This window comes from Odontesthes bonariensis, chromosome 10, assembly GCF_027942865.1.
Source record: "Odontesthes bonariensis isolate fOdoBon6 chromosome 10, fOdoBon6.hap1, whole genome shotgun sequence".
Classification (NCBI taxonomy): domain Eukaryota; kingdom Metazoa; phylum Chordata; class Actinopteri; order Atheriniformes; family Atherinopsidae; genus Odontesthes; species Odontesthes bonariensis.
In genome coordinates this window covers 6,849,205-6,866,734 of record NC_134515.1, presented here as the reverse complement: position 1 = coordinate 6,866,734, position 17,530 = coordinate 6,849,205, and the positions used below count along the sequence as shown (strand labels likewise).

Below are 17,530 nucleotides of genomic sequence, written 5' to 3'. Positions count from 1 at the left end.
TGAGACAATAGTTCATTTCCGTATTGGTGACATGCAGCCATATGCACCAGGAAATAGCGCCATCTTTTGTTTGTAGTCGGATCACCATCCGCTGACCAAAAAAAGCGGCAAAACCATTATCCCGATCTGAATAAATAGGTGATTACCAAAATAATATAAATCCGGAAGTCAAAGAAATATTCTTAATCAAATATAAATATATATCTATTTTATTTGTTGCATAAACAAGACATTATTCTGCAAGGAAATTATCAGCCGTGTTCACTCGAGATCCTGTTTGGTAGTGTATGAAGCCAACCTGATTAAAATTGGATTTAAAAAAGGATTGATTTATTTCTACATCTTTATTTGGTATATGATATAAAAGTTCACTTCAATTAAAAATACTGTCGAGGAAACAGAAACAATTTAGTTATGAGTAAAGTTTTCTCCTGAAACGGTTGGAAGTACAACGCTCGCACTCGGACGTTAAACGCATCAGCATGTTTACTCGTCGCCTATTGGTCCATCCTGTCCCTACCCTGCCCCAATCAAAGCGCAATGGGGGAACTAGCATGCGCCCCACCTTGTTTCGGTCACGTGACGGGAGCGTGCGAAGATGGTGGAAGTTTCTTTTTCCTTGTAGTGAAACACCTCCTGAAACCCAAAACATCCTTTTTAGGACGAGGGCTGGGAGAACATCCCAACATCGCTAAATAGATTTGACAGCATCATTCCGGATCACGGTAAGATATAAGCTAATTAATTTATCTTCGATCCTTACGTTTTTTTTAATACCCGTCGTACTTTGGGATTCCCAGCCTTCCATGATGACACAGGCTAGCACTTAGCCGGGGCTTGGGTGATATCAGGTTGTTGCACTCAGTGACCAGCTGGCATTCACAACGTACGCAGCAACTCCATTAACTACACCGCTACTGTAAATATAGCTGCTCAATGTTCAGCGTCGTTACAGTTTATTTAGCTTTCTCGGACATCCTGTTCCCCGTCCTGCGGCTAACTGAGTTAGCGTTAGCACCTTATATCTTCCCAGTTGGACAACATTATGTAATCTTACTAACGCTTGTTGGTTTAGCCCACAAGTCGGGGACTGTGGAGTAACCGCCAATTGTTTCTCTTAACACCACTTAACCATTCGGAGCGTAAACTGTGCCCATTTTAGTTTAATATCCAGTATTTTTTACATGTGTAGATGTTTTTAGATTAAGAGACTCGGGACGTGCCACTCTCATGCGGCATACCAATACGTTTTGTATGCTCGACTGACAACGTAGGGACACCTAAAGTTATTGTGATGTATTCCTCAGCTCAAAGAATCATGTCTAAGAAATATTTTTCTGATGTAATGACAATGGTTGAATATCGGGCACTGCGACTGTACCTGTCCAACGTCATTGAAATTACGGTCTGTGTTTCCTGTTCCTCGGTTTCTCCTATCAGCAGCTGTTCTGACTGGACACATTTACCACTTGAGATGATTGATAGTTAAGTAAGAAAGCGCCGATTCACAGTTGCCATTTAGCAGCAATTTTGCAAGGTGTTGTTTTTTACCTCTACTGTAAATCTCTTTGGGTATTTATTAACTCTTGAGTCATGCCTTGACTCAGGTTTTTGGTGCTGTTTTCCTGTCTCTTTTCTTTGGTGACCCCTCTGTTATGGAAATGTTTGAAGCGCTTATGATCATCCCAAATGGCTTGAATTGTGTTCGATTTCATGTTGAATTTTTTAGTATTTGATTAAGTGTATGCATGAAACAAGCTTCTAATTACTGTTGACGGTTTTTAAAGTTTTGTTTTGAGAGAAATCAGTCTGTGAAGTGTCATAGAGGAGCATATTTGTGTTTTCATTGTGTACTGACTTGTAGCCTGGAAAGTATGTTTTGCTCCTGGTTGACATTAGTCATGAGGCAGTGTATCACCTAGCAGACAAGACTAAGTATTAGTATTCAGCCTATGAGACTTTAATGTCTTATGAGAAGTTCATTGCTTATAGTAAAAGAGTTTATATTTTTAAAAGTGATTAGTTCATATGCACTTCAGAGCAATAACAAATGGAGCAATTTGAGCTCATGTTCAAGCTGCGATACCTCATGCAGTCTGCAGGCCTGTGATTGCTGCTATGTGGCTTACTAAAGAAACATCTAAATCGGCAGAGGTCATTGTAGAGTTTGTTATTCTGCAAATGCCTTCGTCTTCGGAACAAGGTCAGCCTGCTTGTGACGCTGCAAAGTCAGTGGTTGCACTGAATTATTGACCACGATCAAGGCAGTAGCCAGAGTGAAAGTTTACCCAGGAGCTCCTCCCTTTCTCCTACCCTGCCAAGCACACACTGGACAAGATAGACTGATGAACATGTTTTATTAAGAGATGGTTTGAGGTAATGAACCAGATTCAAGGAATAGATCACAGGAACTGCTTCCTATGCCAGTGTCTTCTTTGTTTTTCATTGCCTGTCATTGGCACTTTAGTTAGTAAGTAGTGCAGTGTTGCTACTGGGTTCTCCTTGTCTGCATGTGTACGTGTGGTCAAGCGAGCACATTTTCTTTCAATATACTTCTTGTATATATGTCGACATCTTGAGTATTGAAGGTTGTATGGAAAGCACCTGTTTCAAAATCAATACATATGTTGCTACCCAACCGCTGCTACCTATTAAGTTTTCGTTCAACACGGATCGGCTGTTAGGCTCAGTGTCTTTTCTAGTTCTTTGCAGTTAGAGATAGATTAGGCATAGACATTTATTTAGGAGTCAGTTTACAGCTGAAGATGCTAAAATGCAGTTGTAAGGTGGCCTAAACAAGCAAAATTTCATAGACAACAAACATTGCACTTGTCTCCATTTTGTCCACTTTTCTTACTTCCCATGTTGTTGTATCTTCAGTGCGATTCACATGAGGACCTGACGAATAACTCTCACTGTCATTTCTATTTGGCTTGACTTCGATGTTTTATATTTTGAGTTAATAATCAGTTGGTTTTCTTACTGCTATGTTAAATGCAGATTTTAAAGGTCCTATGGCATGAAAATAAATGGAGGCTTTTATATATTTTTATAGGCTTTAGTGGTCCCCTAATACTGTATCTGAGTTTTTTTCCCCAAAATTCTGCCTTGGTGCAGAATTACAGCCAGTCCCAAAAATGAGCTTTCCTTAGGATCCTCAGAATGAGCTGTTTAGTGGGGCTGTGGCCTTACTTCCGCCCGTGGTACCTTGCGCAAATGTTTTGTGAATCGCTATGGCACGTAGATGGCACGGCAGCCCTATGCCGTAAAACTAGCGAAACCTGTTGATATGAGCTTACTTTGACAATATGACAAACTAGTTACTGAACAACTCTCCTAACACAGTCAAACATCAAGCAAGTGCTACACAAGACACAGCAAAAAAGGCGTGTGTGAAGGGGAAAGCAGGAGTGAGGATTTTGACATTCTCAGCTGATTGCTCTGGTTTGCAAAGATGCACGTAGCGCGAGTCATTTCAATCAGGGGAAAGGCAGATATCGTGCGCGCCATAACACCAACAGCAGGACGGCTATCAAAACAACAAATACGTACACAACACTCGCGTTATAGTAAATGAGGTGTCCACTCGCATACCTCATGCTATTTACTGTTACATTAGCGACAGTGACCAAGCTATTAGCTGCAGAGCTAACGACACAGACAGACTGACCGTTTTGACTCTGGAACCATGAATGAATCATTATCCTGATGAAATGCACTGAATTTGCGGATTCATTCTTCTTCAGGAAGCTTGAAGTCGGGGGTTTTGGTCTAAAATGAGCGAGCTAACCATCTCATGGGCATGCAAACACCTCCAACAGCCCATTTGGCAGAGATAAGAGCTTGCAGATGCTATTAGCTGCATAGCTAACCGTTAGCTAATGTTAGCTGCTAACGATACAAACCCATTCCTGTGGTAACAAGCTATGTAACTATACTGTACATACAGGAAAGCAACACAATAATAGAGCGTTAAATTACTTACTCTCGGGAATGAGATCCTTTCCCAAGTGAGAGAAGAATGGAACAGGAGATTAACAGGCGGATCGGTGCGGCGTCTGCAGTGATGCGGGCTCGGCTCTGCACCGGCCCGTCGTGGTGAAAAAGGAGCTGAGCCAGAGGGCAAAGCTCTCGATTTACCGGTCAATCTATGTTCCTACCCTCACCTATGGTCACGAGCTGTGGGTAGTGACCGAGAAAACGAGATCGCGAATACAAGCGGCTGAAATGAGTTTCCTCCGCAGGGTGTCTGGGCTCTCCCTTGGGCTCGGTATTAGCCCAAGTTCTGAAAACATTCGTAGGTGAAATATTTGGCGCACACATACACAAATCTTATCGGCTCTGTCGCCACTTTCCCAGAAAAAAACAAAATCTGTCCACTGGCTCTTTAGAGGTTCTGATGCAGGAGCTCTAAACAACCTTAAAAAGTGAAAATTTCATGCCATAGGACCTTTAATAAGTGTTTATTCTGCTTAGTGTTAAAGATAGATTCAGGGAGAGGAACGTAATATATAAATGCAGAATCCACAAGAATTGACAAAATGCAGTAAATAACCCATTTGCATTCTTCCAAAAAGACATAAAACAAGTTCATTCAGCCTATAGACGAAAAATACATAAATGATTTTATTGGTTACATTTCCTGTAACTGGTGAAGTTCCACTTGGTTATAATTGAGGTGCTGTGAGATGACTTTGACCTAGTTTCAACCAGATAGTTTACTCTCTTTCTTTCTTGTCTTGTACTGTGAAAAAAAAGTCTGGAAACGACTGCAGGATTCAAATATAAATCAAGAATGTGTTGGTGCTCTGTGTGGTGGCAGGAATACAGGCCATACAAGTGCACAACTGCGTGCATTTTTTTTCAAGCTTTTCATACTCTTATCTCTGCGGGAAACCTATTTGGCGCCACCCTTCTGATGTGTTGTTTTTGTTGCAGGTCCTATTCCCAGCCCTATGTCATGGACAGTGGAGTCACCAAGACAGGCACTTCCAATGGTTACCCTATGAAGGCACAGCTGCAAATCATCGGTGAGCCTTCATTTTTGTTTTAGATTGTTCAGAGGTTAGAATTAAAAACCCAAAAGTCATGTACACTTATTATATTTCGGTGTATTGGATAAAACTAAAGAGGCTTAAGTTATTTTTGCTGATTTAATTTAAGAGTTATTATCACAGGTTGCACGTGTGCTTTTGCTATTATAATGTGTTGAAGTTTTCACATGTGTACTCGAACCATGACTTTCTCCAGACGCTATTCAGCTGGCTGTATGGTTGATGACCTGATCCAGTTAAATCAGACATCAAACTTATTTCACCCTCAGATGTCCCTTAAAACCAAAATCTTTGTTCTTTCAAATTGACCCCATGTGAGAAAACGGCACGTAATTGTGTGGATCATCCACAGTGAGTGAGTCTGTGTCTCCTCTGGCTTCCAGTCACCACCCCTCCTCTAACTTAAACCATATTTGCAGAAGTGAGGATGTATTTCATCCAAACTTCCCTTTCAAACTAAAAAGTGTGACCTGATTCCCCAGATATTTTCTTGAGCCAAGAGACAGACACTTGGGGCATTACTTGTATTAAGGCTTGAGTACCATTTTAAAAGCTTGTTTCTGCCTGAGCTTTTGGCACTGCTATTTATGCTTATTCAAAGTATTTCCTTATTCCTGAATGATTGTTTTCATACTACTTATCTCCGTCTACTGCATCTGATAGTCTGTTATATGCTCTCTTCTTTCTTTTTCAGTGCTCTCAGCAAAACTGAAAGAAAACAGGAAGAACTGGTTTGGCCCCAGTCCTTATGTAGAAGTGACGGTCGACGGCCAGTCCAAGAAAACCGAGAAATGCACCAATACCCACAGCCCCAAATGGAAGCAGCCACTCACTGTGTGAGTCAAAATATCTCCAGGATTGCTTTGCTCGTGACACTGTTTCACAACTGTCATAATCAGAATTTCACAGTTTCTACCATTAAGAGATTTTTACTACAGCTAGACCTGTGTTTTTATTTTTTATAGCGCCAGTATAGCTGTAGTTCTAATAAATAGTAACAGCTCTAAAATGTTCATTTTATTTATATTGTACATATCATGTAAACCCGCCATGCTGAGCATAGAAAAACAATATGAGTAAACAAGCGACGTATAATACATTCATGCACAAACAGACAGATATTTGCATATGTCCACACACATATACTCACACGCACAATTAGTATTTCTAATAAAAATATATGATTATAAAAAAATATTGATGTTTTGTGAACATAGTGTACATCTAACATGACCTCAAGTATTTTACCAAGAAAAGGAAGATTAGATATAGGTTTGTAGTTGTTAATTACAGATGTAGCTTGTTTCACTTTGTAGAGAGATATTCGAGTTCTGGTTGGCAGTGCATCATATCTTCATTGTTACTCAGCTTAATGTTTTAAGTATGACCCCTCCGGTAATTCAGGGAGCTCAAAACTTCTCATTTAGCTGTTTTGTACAGGTTTGACTCCAGCATCAGCTTCCCCACAGTTAATTTTTTAAATAGAAGTTCGATCTCAGTGAGTTTTATGGAAGTTTTACCACTTGGTTTATTAGTTGCATTAATAAAGACAGTTTTACTTTGTTTACCTGTCAATATTAGTGTAGTATAAGACATATTGAGGACTGCTGAGAGATATTCTAAGCGTTTCAGTGGTGATAGCCATATGTTCCTTGTTAAGAGAGTGGTAATACTACACATTTGTCACAGTGGGATCAGTGCCCGTACTGGTTAACCCCAAGTTTCAGTTAAGTGCGTCATGGAAAGAATATGTTGTAGGTTTGAGGAAAAAGCATCTTGGAAATTACTGTAGCATTTTGGCATTGCATAATTCATAATTTTCTCCGAAAACTGTTCAGACTTTTAAAGGTTTCTTATATATGTGTCCAAAATATTTATTTTAAGATTGTGTACAATTGTTGGTGTGAGGTGTTTTTTTTTTCCGCCGTAGATTTTTTTCTTTTTCTGAAAGAGTAGCTATGTCTTCTTCTTTCTTTTTTTTTTTTTTTTCATAGCTTAACTCGGGGAAAGGGTTGTTGAAATAGAATATGAAGTTGGTACAGTTTAGATCAAAACTAGACAAACGCACGCCAAATTAAAATGAATACGTTTAATTTTCATCATTTTGTGGCCAAATATGACATGAGCAAATAACAAAAGATAGCTTAATGTTGTTTTAGAGATGTTAGTGATCATTCTTATTTTTTTGTTTTTTTGTTGTTTACACGTTAACCAAAAACAGCATTCACGTCACAGCTTATAATAGTCCCTGCTGGGACTGTGAAGCACTACTCTGGCAATTTTCCTCGGTTCTTTTTGGTGGAAGGCTTCTTCCCATCACTTTGGTCTGTTGTTCCCGCCTCCGATTATGGAGAGAATTCCCATTACAACTCTGGGCCACTCTTAGTTTATTTCTTCAGAATTTAAGCGGCATGTTTTGGATCACGGTCTCACTGGACTGTCTCCAGAATCTTCACAAAGTCATCTTTTCACAAGTCAAGTCAAGTCAAAGTTTATTTATATAGCACATTTCATATTGTTACATAGACTCAATGCGCTTTAGTAAAAGAAAGAACAGTTAAAACGTTTTTAAAAAAAACCCACTTAAATATACTTAAAACCGAATAAAAAAAAATAGTACAATACAAAAATCAGTTAAAAATCGAAGTTAAAAAAAGGATTGTTTGAGGTTGAAGGATCACCACAAAGGTCATCTCAATCTTTTTTTTTTTTTTTTTATGTATTCGTACAAGATTTGCTAAGACGCTCACAAGGCTGGTCTTCATTTACACACCACTTCTTAAAATCAGACTCAAAAAAGCTTAATAAAGGGAGCTTTCACATAACAGTTTAGGGTCAGATGAGATGAAAATGGAGCCATTAGGGTACAAGGATGTGGCTTTTGTTTTTGTTTTGAGAATGTAGTGTTTTGGGCAGCCAGTGAGAAGGGAAATAAAAAGCATCACGAGGAAGAGGCCCACATTCAGACTACAGAGGAAGATTATCAGGCAGTCTGGAGAAGGGGAAAAAAAGTCCACACCTGCATCCCTCACAGAATCTGGTTGATATTCCAGATTAGGATTATGGTTAGGGAAGTCAAACCTTCCAACCTCAAAGAGCTGGAAATTGTTGCAGAAATAGAGGTTGAAATGTACAGAATGCTCCTTTACAACTATGAAATCGTGTTTTACGTGATGGTGTATAAGGACGATGCTATTTATCACTGTGGATATGAGTAATTTTGGAAATAGCTTATTTTCGTATGAATATATAAATAGTATTTTCTTTATGTTCTGCCAGGTGTCTTCTCTTTCCAGCCAGAAGAAAAAAACTTCACTCTAACTGTAAATTGGAATACATTCAATTACAGGAATCCTGTTTCTGTTTCTTAATTTAGAGTTCTTCTACAGTTATTATGTAACAAGTGTTTACTGGGGGATGTAATCGGACCTGCGCCCATGCCCATGCCCATGCATTCACAGTGTCTCTTCACGAGGGCACTGAAGTTGCTGGCTAAACAGCTGTCATAGTGATGGCTATAGACACTCGTCCTTGAATAGCTTCTGAACTTTGTTGTGTATGATTTGCTTTCACATCAAACATAGACTTTTTCTGCCCACACAGACACAGTCCTCAACACTAATCTTCAGGATGTCCGGTATCATTCTTTTTGCTATTATTAATGGCCATTAAGCCTGTTGAACTTGATGCAAATGTGACATGGCAGCTATAAATGGCAGCTGTACTAATAAAGGAATAGTAGTTGAATTGACCAAGAAGAATATGAGCTTACTAAAAGCCTCCTGAGTTTCCAAGCAGTTTCTTCATATGTAGGCTGAATCCTCACTAATGAGATTCTCCAGAGTGTTCCCCATTAGCTCCTCTGGATAAAAGCAAGAGTCATTTATCTGCATTCACACTGCAAGTAACATATTAACATTTTCTGTTATTTATTTTTTTTTATTTTTTTTACCCCAACAGGATCGTGACTCCATTCAGCAAACTAGTGTTTCGCGTTTGGAGCCACCAGACCCTGAAGTCTGATGTGGTGCTAGGCATCGCCACGCTGGACATCAATGACACGCTCAAGTCCAACGACATGAAAAGTGAGTGATACTTTGATGCGCTGGATCCAAGATGGTAATAAATAAAAGCTTTTTTTTTTTCTTAGAAATGATGGATACATTTCGTTTTACATTTTGGTAAGAAATACATTTCCATTATCTTAGTGTTATAGTTTATCAATTAATGGGATTATGGACACTATATTTGAATAAGTATATATGAACACAATATGTGTATATAAAATGATAAAGTATGTATATTGTTGCACTATAAGTATGTAGCTTATTGGATTGATCTTGAGAGTAAATGATAAAAGGCCACTTGTTGTCGAGGAGCACATTTATGCAGATTAACACAACTCCTAATCTCTTTTTCATTTAAAAACATGATAGAATTCACAGTAAAAGCTAAATAGGTAGAATACCAGTGTTAAACATTAGAGACCCGCGCTGCTTTCAGAGACATATGGGAAGGGGTGGGTATTGCCAAAGAAGTCACGATTCGATTCGAATCACGATTCACATGCCACGATGCGATACTATCACGATACTTGAATTATTGCGATGCATTGCGATATTTTCAGTGAACATACTTTAAAAAAAAATACAGCCATTACCAGTGGCTGACTGGCTGTGTATGATCTGGATAGTGTCTTCAATTGATAAATAACTCAAAGCAAATCAATTCATAACTGTATTTATTGAAACAACTTTTGGAGGTATTGCCATTAAAACAAATATTACTGGACACAAATATACTATTACTGGACACACTCATCACAAAAAGTGCATAAGATTTATAAAACTTAAAATAACAAAATAGGGATGATCAGTACAGACAAAAAAAAGTGCATAAGCTTTATAAAACTATTTAAAAAAAGCTAAATGCATCAATTGCATGTGTCCTATCATTAAATGCATTAAATTTTTTTTAAATAATCGATACTTGGCGTCAAGAATCGATGCAGTAGATCGCGAAAATTAGAATCGCGATGCATCGTCATGACGATTATTTTGCACACCCCTACATATGGGTATATAAGATTTCAAACATGTCATCATAAAATGGAGAATATCAGTAGGTGACAGTGCTCAGCTGTAGATCAGAGCTAGAAAGGCATTTGACACTGAAATGCTCTTTATACATAGAATATAAGAAGGTATTTTCCGTTGCTAAACGTAAATGCATTAATAAAGTTTAGATTGGTGTCTGGATCCATTTTGTCTTTTGTACTTGCATGAATTTAATCCCTTCCTGACCACCATAAATTTTGGTTAGTAACTTATCTGATATCTGTCTGGCGTGATGCAGGTTAATATACATGTGATTCATCGCACAGTGAATGTAGGTTCCTTAATGAAGCCATTAGCTTGACGCTCTTCTCTCTCGTCATCCACATCCACGACAAAAAAAAAAACTCCACAAGGTCTTCTTTTGTTCCTCAATTTACTTCCAAAAAACAAAGAATGTTACAGCAATGATCCAATATGAGAAAATAAAAAAGGTGAGCGAAAAAAAACAAAGAAATTGACAGAGAGAGAGAGAGAAAGATCAAAAAACTGTGTGGTTACACTCTAAGCCGCCTGACCATAATGACTCCGGTAACCAAACTCTCCCGAGATTAACCACAAATTAAAGGCAATGTATGCAATTTTTAACCCTTTTAAATAATGCACAGATAAATGACCTGAATTAAACTTTTAACTTATTAAATGAATTGTCTATCTATACATGCTGTAAATAGCTCCTTTTTTATTACAATTAACGTAAATTATATTTCTTTTTTTTTGTAATTTTTTCTTTATTAAGGCTTTAAGGATACATACATTAAAGGATATTATTCATACATTTCTCCTTTCAGTGTTTACACGGTCAGTCCCCTTGCCAAACCTAAAACAAATATAAAAACAGTATTTATGGCAGATGAGACTCCAAAAAATATCCACCCATAGTCCTCTCAACATTGTGTACCCTAGCCCCCTTTTTTTTTCCATAAGCAAAAGGAAACAAATCAAAAACAAAATTAAACAAAATAAATTATATTTCAACATTTGAACTCAAATAGCTATCCAAATATCAAACCCAAATAGGACCCAGGCTCCTACAGTGAAATTCTATAAAAAGTATTTCAAACTGCTAACAGATGGGGCTAATCAGCCTTTTGCTGCATTTTCTCCTTCCCTTTCGCCCTGATAGATTTTTTGGGCTGTTTATTTTTTATTTGTTAATCATATGGACTCCATTCAGCTCTGGTCATACTTTAAGCATGGACTAATTCCAGCAATGCTAATGATGAAGAACTAGGGTTACAAGTCGCTTGTCAAGAGGTGATAGATGTACCATCAGAACAGGAAAATACACACTTTTTCCAATAACTCTAGTGTTTATAATCTGCACAGATTTGAACTTAATTTGGATTTGTTAGAAATGAGCTCTTGATTAGCCCAGCAAGAACAACATTCAGCCTGAGCAGAAGCAGCATAGCAATCAGTTTTTTTCATTTATTTATACATTTTGTTGTAATTTACAGTGTAATTTGTCTTCAATGCCAAATAAGACTGCTTTGGTGTCTTTAGTGTGCTATTATCCCTCATTTTTCAAATGTTGTATTTATAGGCATCTGGTGGCCAACACAGTAACTTTTAACACAGTTTTACTGTGTTTCATGTCACTAATTGGTATCATTAACTCCTGGAAATATATTTCAAATGACTTTGTCTTATGGTGACTGTATTATGTTGTCTCAATGTAGTTTCAGAGGTGGTGCAGACCTTACAACTGTGTGCAGACAGAGACCAGTCGGATGTGGTGGGAGACCTGTCTGTCTGCCTCGACGGCATGACTGTCGACCCCGAAATGTTCGCTTCGGCCGAAGCTGACCATCACAGTAAGTCACAGAGGAGACGCAAGAAGAGTTTACATCAAAAGCATAGAAAGCCCGTTTTAAATTGTATTTGTCTGTTCATTTGTATTGTCACCCCATGTATCGGACAAATCTTTTTCAGGTACATCAAATGGGGATTCACAACCTAACGGGGATCATGTCACAAGGTATAATATGTCATCGTATGTCAATCAGAATTTTGGTTGATGTCACATATCTGAAATCCTTTTTTTTCCTAATGTGGTCAACTTTGTTCCGCCTGACAGGCAAAGTCGAGACAGTTCTCCTGCTGTGGATGGTGTGGAGCACAGATCCTCTCCCAGCAGCCGCAGAACAGGAAATGGCAAAGGGTCTCCATCAGTGGGGGGGAAGCCTCTCCGACCACCGAGGCCCTCCAGACCTCCTCCTCCGACCCCCCGCAGACCCGCTTCTTCACCAGGTCAGACATTCACTGAGTCAAATCTGTTATGCTTCATATTAAGAACCAAGTTCACGTTGACTGTGCAGTCTAATCAGTGTCAAACATTTAGTCTGAGGGTTAACTGGGAGTAGGGCCAACGGTCACTTAAAACTCAGCAACTTGACTTTTTTTAAACAACCGTTAATGTCAGTATGAGCCATGTTTATGCATCACAGCATTGACAAATATGAAAATAATTTGACTGAATGGGGAAAAACTTATTCTTTGATTCCTAAACAGACTTCCCACAATTTTTTTTTTTGTAACTTCCTTTCATAGCTGCTCTCTTTGTCTGAGGATGTATGACGAACTCTCTGTGATGTCTGAATCTTTCCTCAGCATCCTCCAGCAACGGCTCTGCCACAGCCGATAATAGTGATGGCCAGTCAGCTTCTGATACACCAGTGATAACACCAGCCCCAGACTCAAGTCCATCAACGGGCTCAGACAGAAACTCCTCATCAGCTTCCAGCGCTGGAGCAGCAGCAACCAGGCAGCCAACCAGCAGCGTGACCCCTGTTGTCACTCCTAGAGTCCCAGCAGTCACCACTGGACCACTGCCCCCTGGGTGAGCCCTCATTTGTACCCCTTTTCCACCAAAGCAATACTAGTGCTTTTTCAGGACTGGTCAGAGTGGCCGTATTAAGTCGTAAATCAATTTTCCTGAAAATAAGACCTTAAAAAGTATTAAATTGTCTTAAATTCAGATTGCATGGGTCTTAAATATTTGTGTATTTTTATTTTTGCTCTAAAGGAACAGTATTTATTTTTTAAATATATTTACTTGATTTTATAAGCATTTCATGGGATATAAATGTTCTGAAAATATTGTAATAAATTTAATTCAGGACAGTGATGACATTTTTGTGATCTTTTCGCATGACACACATTTAGCCGATGTTCTTAAACTCAACCGTCATTTGTCATTTTACCATACTGTCAGTGTGTTTACTTGGAAATACTTGGTATTTCCATCGTACGTTTGGTCTTAAATTTCATTTAGAAGTGGTATTAAAAGGTCTTAAAAAGTCTTAAATTTAACTTGTTTATACCTGTATACACCCTGCTGGTGCTAGAACCTGTTCTAAGTTGCTTGTGGCTAAGAACTGGTTTGATTTTTCACAGCCAGAGAACCACAACAGAGCCACATTATTACGTCACTTTGAAAGACTCTTTCATTACACATTTCTCCCTCCCTCTCTCTTATTCTAAATTCTAAATAGATTTTTATTTTATTTTTTTAACAAAATCAAGAACAGATTCAATTTTTTGGCTCAATTACCCAGCAAACTGATGTCTTAACATAATATCTCTGCAATGCTAACTGGTATTTATGAATGGTGAGGCAAACTGTATTTATACATGCTGTTTCAAGAGGGACCTACAGACACCAAATGCTTGACGATGTTGATAAATTTAGCTGCCAACACCTTTTTAATTCAGCTCCAATCGTTGACTGTGAATGCAGCTCTATAAGGCGTATTGGATAGCGTTCACAGAGGCGACTGGCAAACAGATAAGACATTGCAGTCACAACATTTTAGCTGGTCTGGTTGGTCTCCATAACCAAGCCCCAGTGCTGGGCCCAGCCTTTGCTCTGGCCCAGGAAAGAGTTGGTACTAGTGTAGCACCAATTCTTCAAAGTTGGGTTCTGGCCCTGAACTGCTTTAGTTGGAAAAAAAAACTTATTGTGTCTTGAACTGATAAAGTGGCAGTTATTCAGTGATCTGCCAATGCTGTGCAAGGCATTTATTGTGTTATAGTGCCAAAGTCAAACAGCTGATGATATTTACTGCTTCATATGCTGGTCAAAGACTAAGAAATAGAACAAAGATAGAGTATAAGCTTCATCTGCAGAATCTACTGGAGGAAGTTGATATTTCAAATGAATTTAGTTACTATTGAGCATCAAACTCCTAAATATTTTCTCTACACAAAATGCATCAATGAGGATCAGTCTAGTAAGCAATAGCTGGGTTCATGAACTACCATTGGTTTATCTGTTTTTGTTTTTTTGTTGTTGTTGTCGTTTTCTCTAGATGGGAGCAGAGGGTCGATCAGAATGGCAGGTTGTATTATGTTGATCACGTGGAAAAGAGAACGATGTGGGAACGCCCTGAACCACTGCCCCCTGGGTAAAAAAAATTCCCTTATTATTTATAGAAATTTTATTATGAATTGTGATTGTGCTCATTTCCAGCTCTGCTTTTTTGCACTGGGACTCCAGTATGATTAGGCCTGTATGACTTTTACAGTTGAGGAAACTTCTTATTTATCTTATTTTGGTCTTTTAAGCAGCCCCTCAGTGTAGCCCACTGTCTAAAACGAGCTGTTTTGCTACTGTATCTTAAAATCTCCCCTCCCAACTTTTCTTAAACCGTGGTATGCTCTTCTGTTTGGAGGGTCTGAAAGCAAACCCTAAACCTACTAAGTAATAAAAGCTTTTTCTCTTATCTGGTAGGGCAACTTCTCAAATTTATCTGCATATGTTAGATCCCAAATTTGATTCAGAATATTACATTGCATGAATATCTGCTGCAGGTAAGATTACAGCAGGATGTCTCGGTTGAATTTTAGCTCATTACCTGCCTACTGTGTAACATAACGGTGAACTCCACCCCTCCCCCACCCTGAATTGAATAAAGATATATATATATATATATATATAAATTATTGTTATATAATTGTAATAGAAGATACTGCGTTATGAGACATTTTACCATCATTCTTTCATGTTAATTATAGTAGCTTTTGTCCTCTGCTGTTCATGTTGCAAAAAAACAAATCATCTGGCTTTCAAAGTGTGTTAGCTGCATCCTTTTATGATGATCATCAGAATGAGTCACCCAAGTGGTTAGAAAGATCGATAACTCTCAGGTGTTGGGAGGAATTTTTCAAACTCCAAGTTTTACAACCTAATTTGAAATAAGTTGTAGGTCTAAATAGGTTAGAACATAATAACAGCAGTAAAACAGGTTTAATGTGATGTTTCTACTCCGCCTTTGATGCAGGTCCAAAGGATTGTTTCTGCCATAGCACCCTGTTGTAACCCCTCCTGTTTAAGCTTCTTTTGTTTCTTAATTGATACTGCTGGTTATTAAATATGGTGACTGACGATTAATTAGTTAGTTTAAAAGTAACTTCTCATCAGTGACAATGAGGTGTTTTTAGTATTGAACCAGTCTACCATCAATCCCTCTTTTCCGTCTCCCTTGTGTTCAGCTGGGAGCGCCGTCTTGACCAGATGGGGCGGGTCTACTTTGTTGATCACATCACACGGACCACCACATGGCAGCGTCCCACTCTGGAGACGGTGCGTAACTATGAGCAGTGGCAGCACCAGCGCAGCCAGCTGCAGGGCGCCATGCAGCAGTTCAACCAGAGATTCATCATCGGGGTAAGGCTTATCATGTGATGCTGTGTGGTAATGTGGGTGCGGTAAGATGGAATTTGGTGACTTTTACAGGAAATAGCTTTTCGAGTTTCCTGTGTGTGCGATGAAGCAGAAATTTGTCATCTCACTGCATCTGTGTTGTGATTGCACACCATAACCCAACAACAGTTTCCATCAGGTCATGTTAGAGTTTACCAGACAATGTTTGAGTGTTTTGTTTTCCAATAAACAGTTTTTTTAATAATATGACTGTTTATTAAAAACGTGACAAACGAGCTTTAGCATTTTCATTGACTCAGATTTATCTTTGTTTTGAATAGGACTTCTTTTGCTCTATAAATATTAATCTTCCAAAGAGTTTGAATTGCTGTTTCATATGGAAATTTAATTTTAATCAATTTAATTTGTCATGTATTTTGTCATGTATGGTAAATAATGTCATTAAAAAAGTTAGAGAATCCAGAGAAACCTGAGTCGGTGGAGGAAAAAGACAAATATTGAGTGGCTGTGATCTTCTGGCCCTCAGGAATTTAAAACAGACACAAGATGCTACTGCCCCCTCTTGGATGAGGGGATTTGGGATATATTGAGCCAAGTGGAAAAGCTTCCTGCGGTCTTAAGAGTCAGAATATGAATATTTAAATGATATTTTGAAATTGTTGAAAACTGTGTCCTGTACGCCTGGGGTTTCCCAACTATAGGGCCAGAGATGGTTCACCACAATGCCAAACATTTGTTCTGTGAGTGGTCTGGCAGATGGATTGATAGATAGATAGATTGATAGATAGCTAGATTGATTACTTGACATAAGTGCTACAAATGCTTTTTGATTCATTACTAACTTTTGTGCAGGCACAAGACCAGGTCTCAGCCACTCAGAAACAGGAGTTTGATCCTCTCGGGACTCTGCCACATGGATGGGGTAAGATGGTTAAGGTTTTTTTTTAGTTTTTTTTTAATCATAGCAAACGCGCTTCTGAGGTGTCATTAACCAAACCAAAGCTTCCTGTCACAATGAGTTCAAACACTAGTGTAATTCATCATTAAACTTGAATCCTTTTAGTTTAGTTAGACATCTTGGCCAGTTGAGGGGATAAAAACTCTTGATAATCATGATCCCACTAATGATACCATGCCTTTTCACATAAAACAAAGTGCAAGTATATAGAAAATATGCAATATCAAAATGTATAGAGATGATAAATGGCATGTTTGTTTACTCAACAGGAGAACAGTTTTACCTTGCTCCTGTGCACTAAAACCACAGGAGATCGACAATCAAACACCATGTCACTGAAATTTCAGATTTTATTACCAGTAGTTTTGCTCATTGCACTATTATTACATTTGGATTATCCTTCTGTGGGACCTGTTGAGACTCTACTTCATTCCTCTTTAATGACTATTTGCAAGCAGCAGCATGCTACTCTGAACTTTTTCTATAAATTGTGCTGCTGATATCTGCAGTGGGGCGCTTGCATCATTGAATCTAATCCTTTTAAAGGCCATCTGTTACCATTCGGTATTATCATTAATTGTGGCAGACAAGTGCATGTTTGTAGTGCTTTCTGTGAACTGCAGGAAGCCTCAAGGAAATGTCTTCCGCTAAGCCTGCATTTTCCCAATCTTGAGTGTTTTGAATGTAAGGACTTGAAAGTTTGTGATTTAGTTTGTAGCCACCCTGATTTGACTCT

The 17,530-nt window shown here is 38.5% G+C and overlaps 1 protein-coding gene across 1 annotated transcript in view; it reads left to right on the top strand.

Moving 5' to 3' along the window:
* The first annotated feature begins 574 nt into the window (after window positions 1–574).
* Window positions 575–17,530, top strand: part of itchb (itchy E3 ubiquitin protein ligase b) — a 37,302-nt gene continuing 20,346 nt past the window's right edge. The window contains exons 1-11 of the mRNA XM_075476090.1: window positions 575–725; window positions 4,939–5,030; window positions 5,749–5,890; window positions 9,015–9,139; window positions 11,851–11,985; window positions 12,104–12,149; window positions 12,249–12,421; window positions 12,782–13,010; window positions 14,482–14,577; window positions 15,665–15,839; window positions 16,689–16,758. Of these exons, the coding sequence (XP_075332205.1) occupies window positions 4,961–5,030; window positions 5,749–5,890; window positions 9,015–9,139; window positions 11,851–11,985; window positions 12,104–12,149; window positions 12,249–12,421; window positions 12,782–13,010; window positions 14,482–14,577; window positions 15,665–15,839; window positions 16,689–16,758 (1,261 nt within the window). The 5' untranslated portion in view covers window positions 575–725; window positions 4,939–4,960. The remainder of the gene's footprint in view (window positions 726–4,938; window positions 5,031–5,748; window positions 5,891–9,014; window positions 9,140–11,850; window positions 11,986–12,103; window positions 12,150–12,248; window positions 12,422–12,781; window positions 13,011–14,481; window positions 14,578–15,664; window positions 15,840–16,688; window positions 16,759–17,530) is intronic.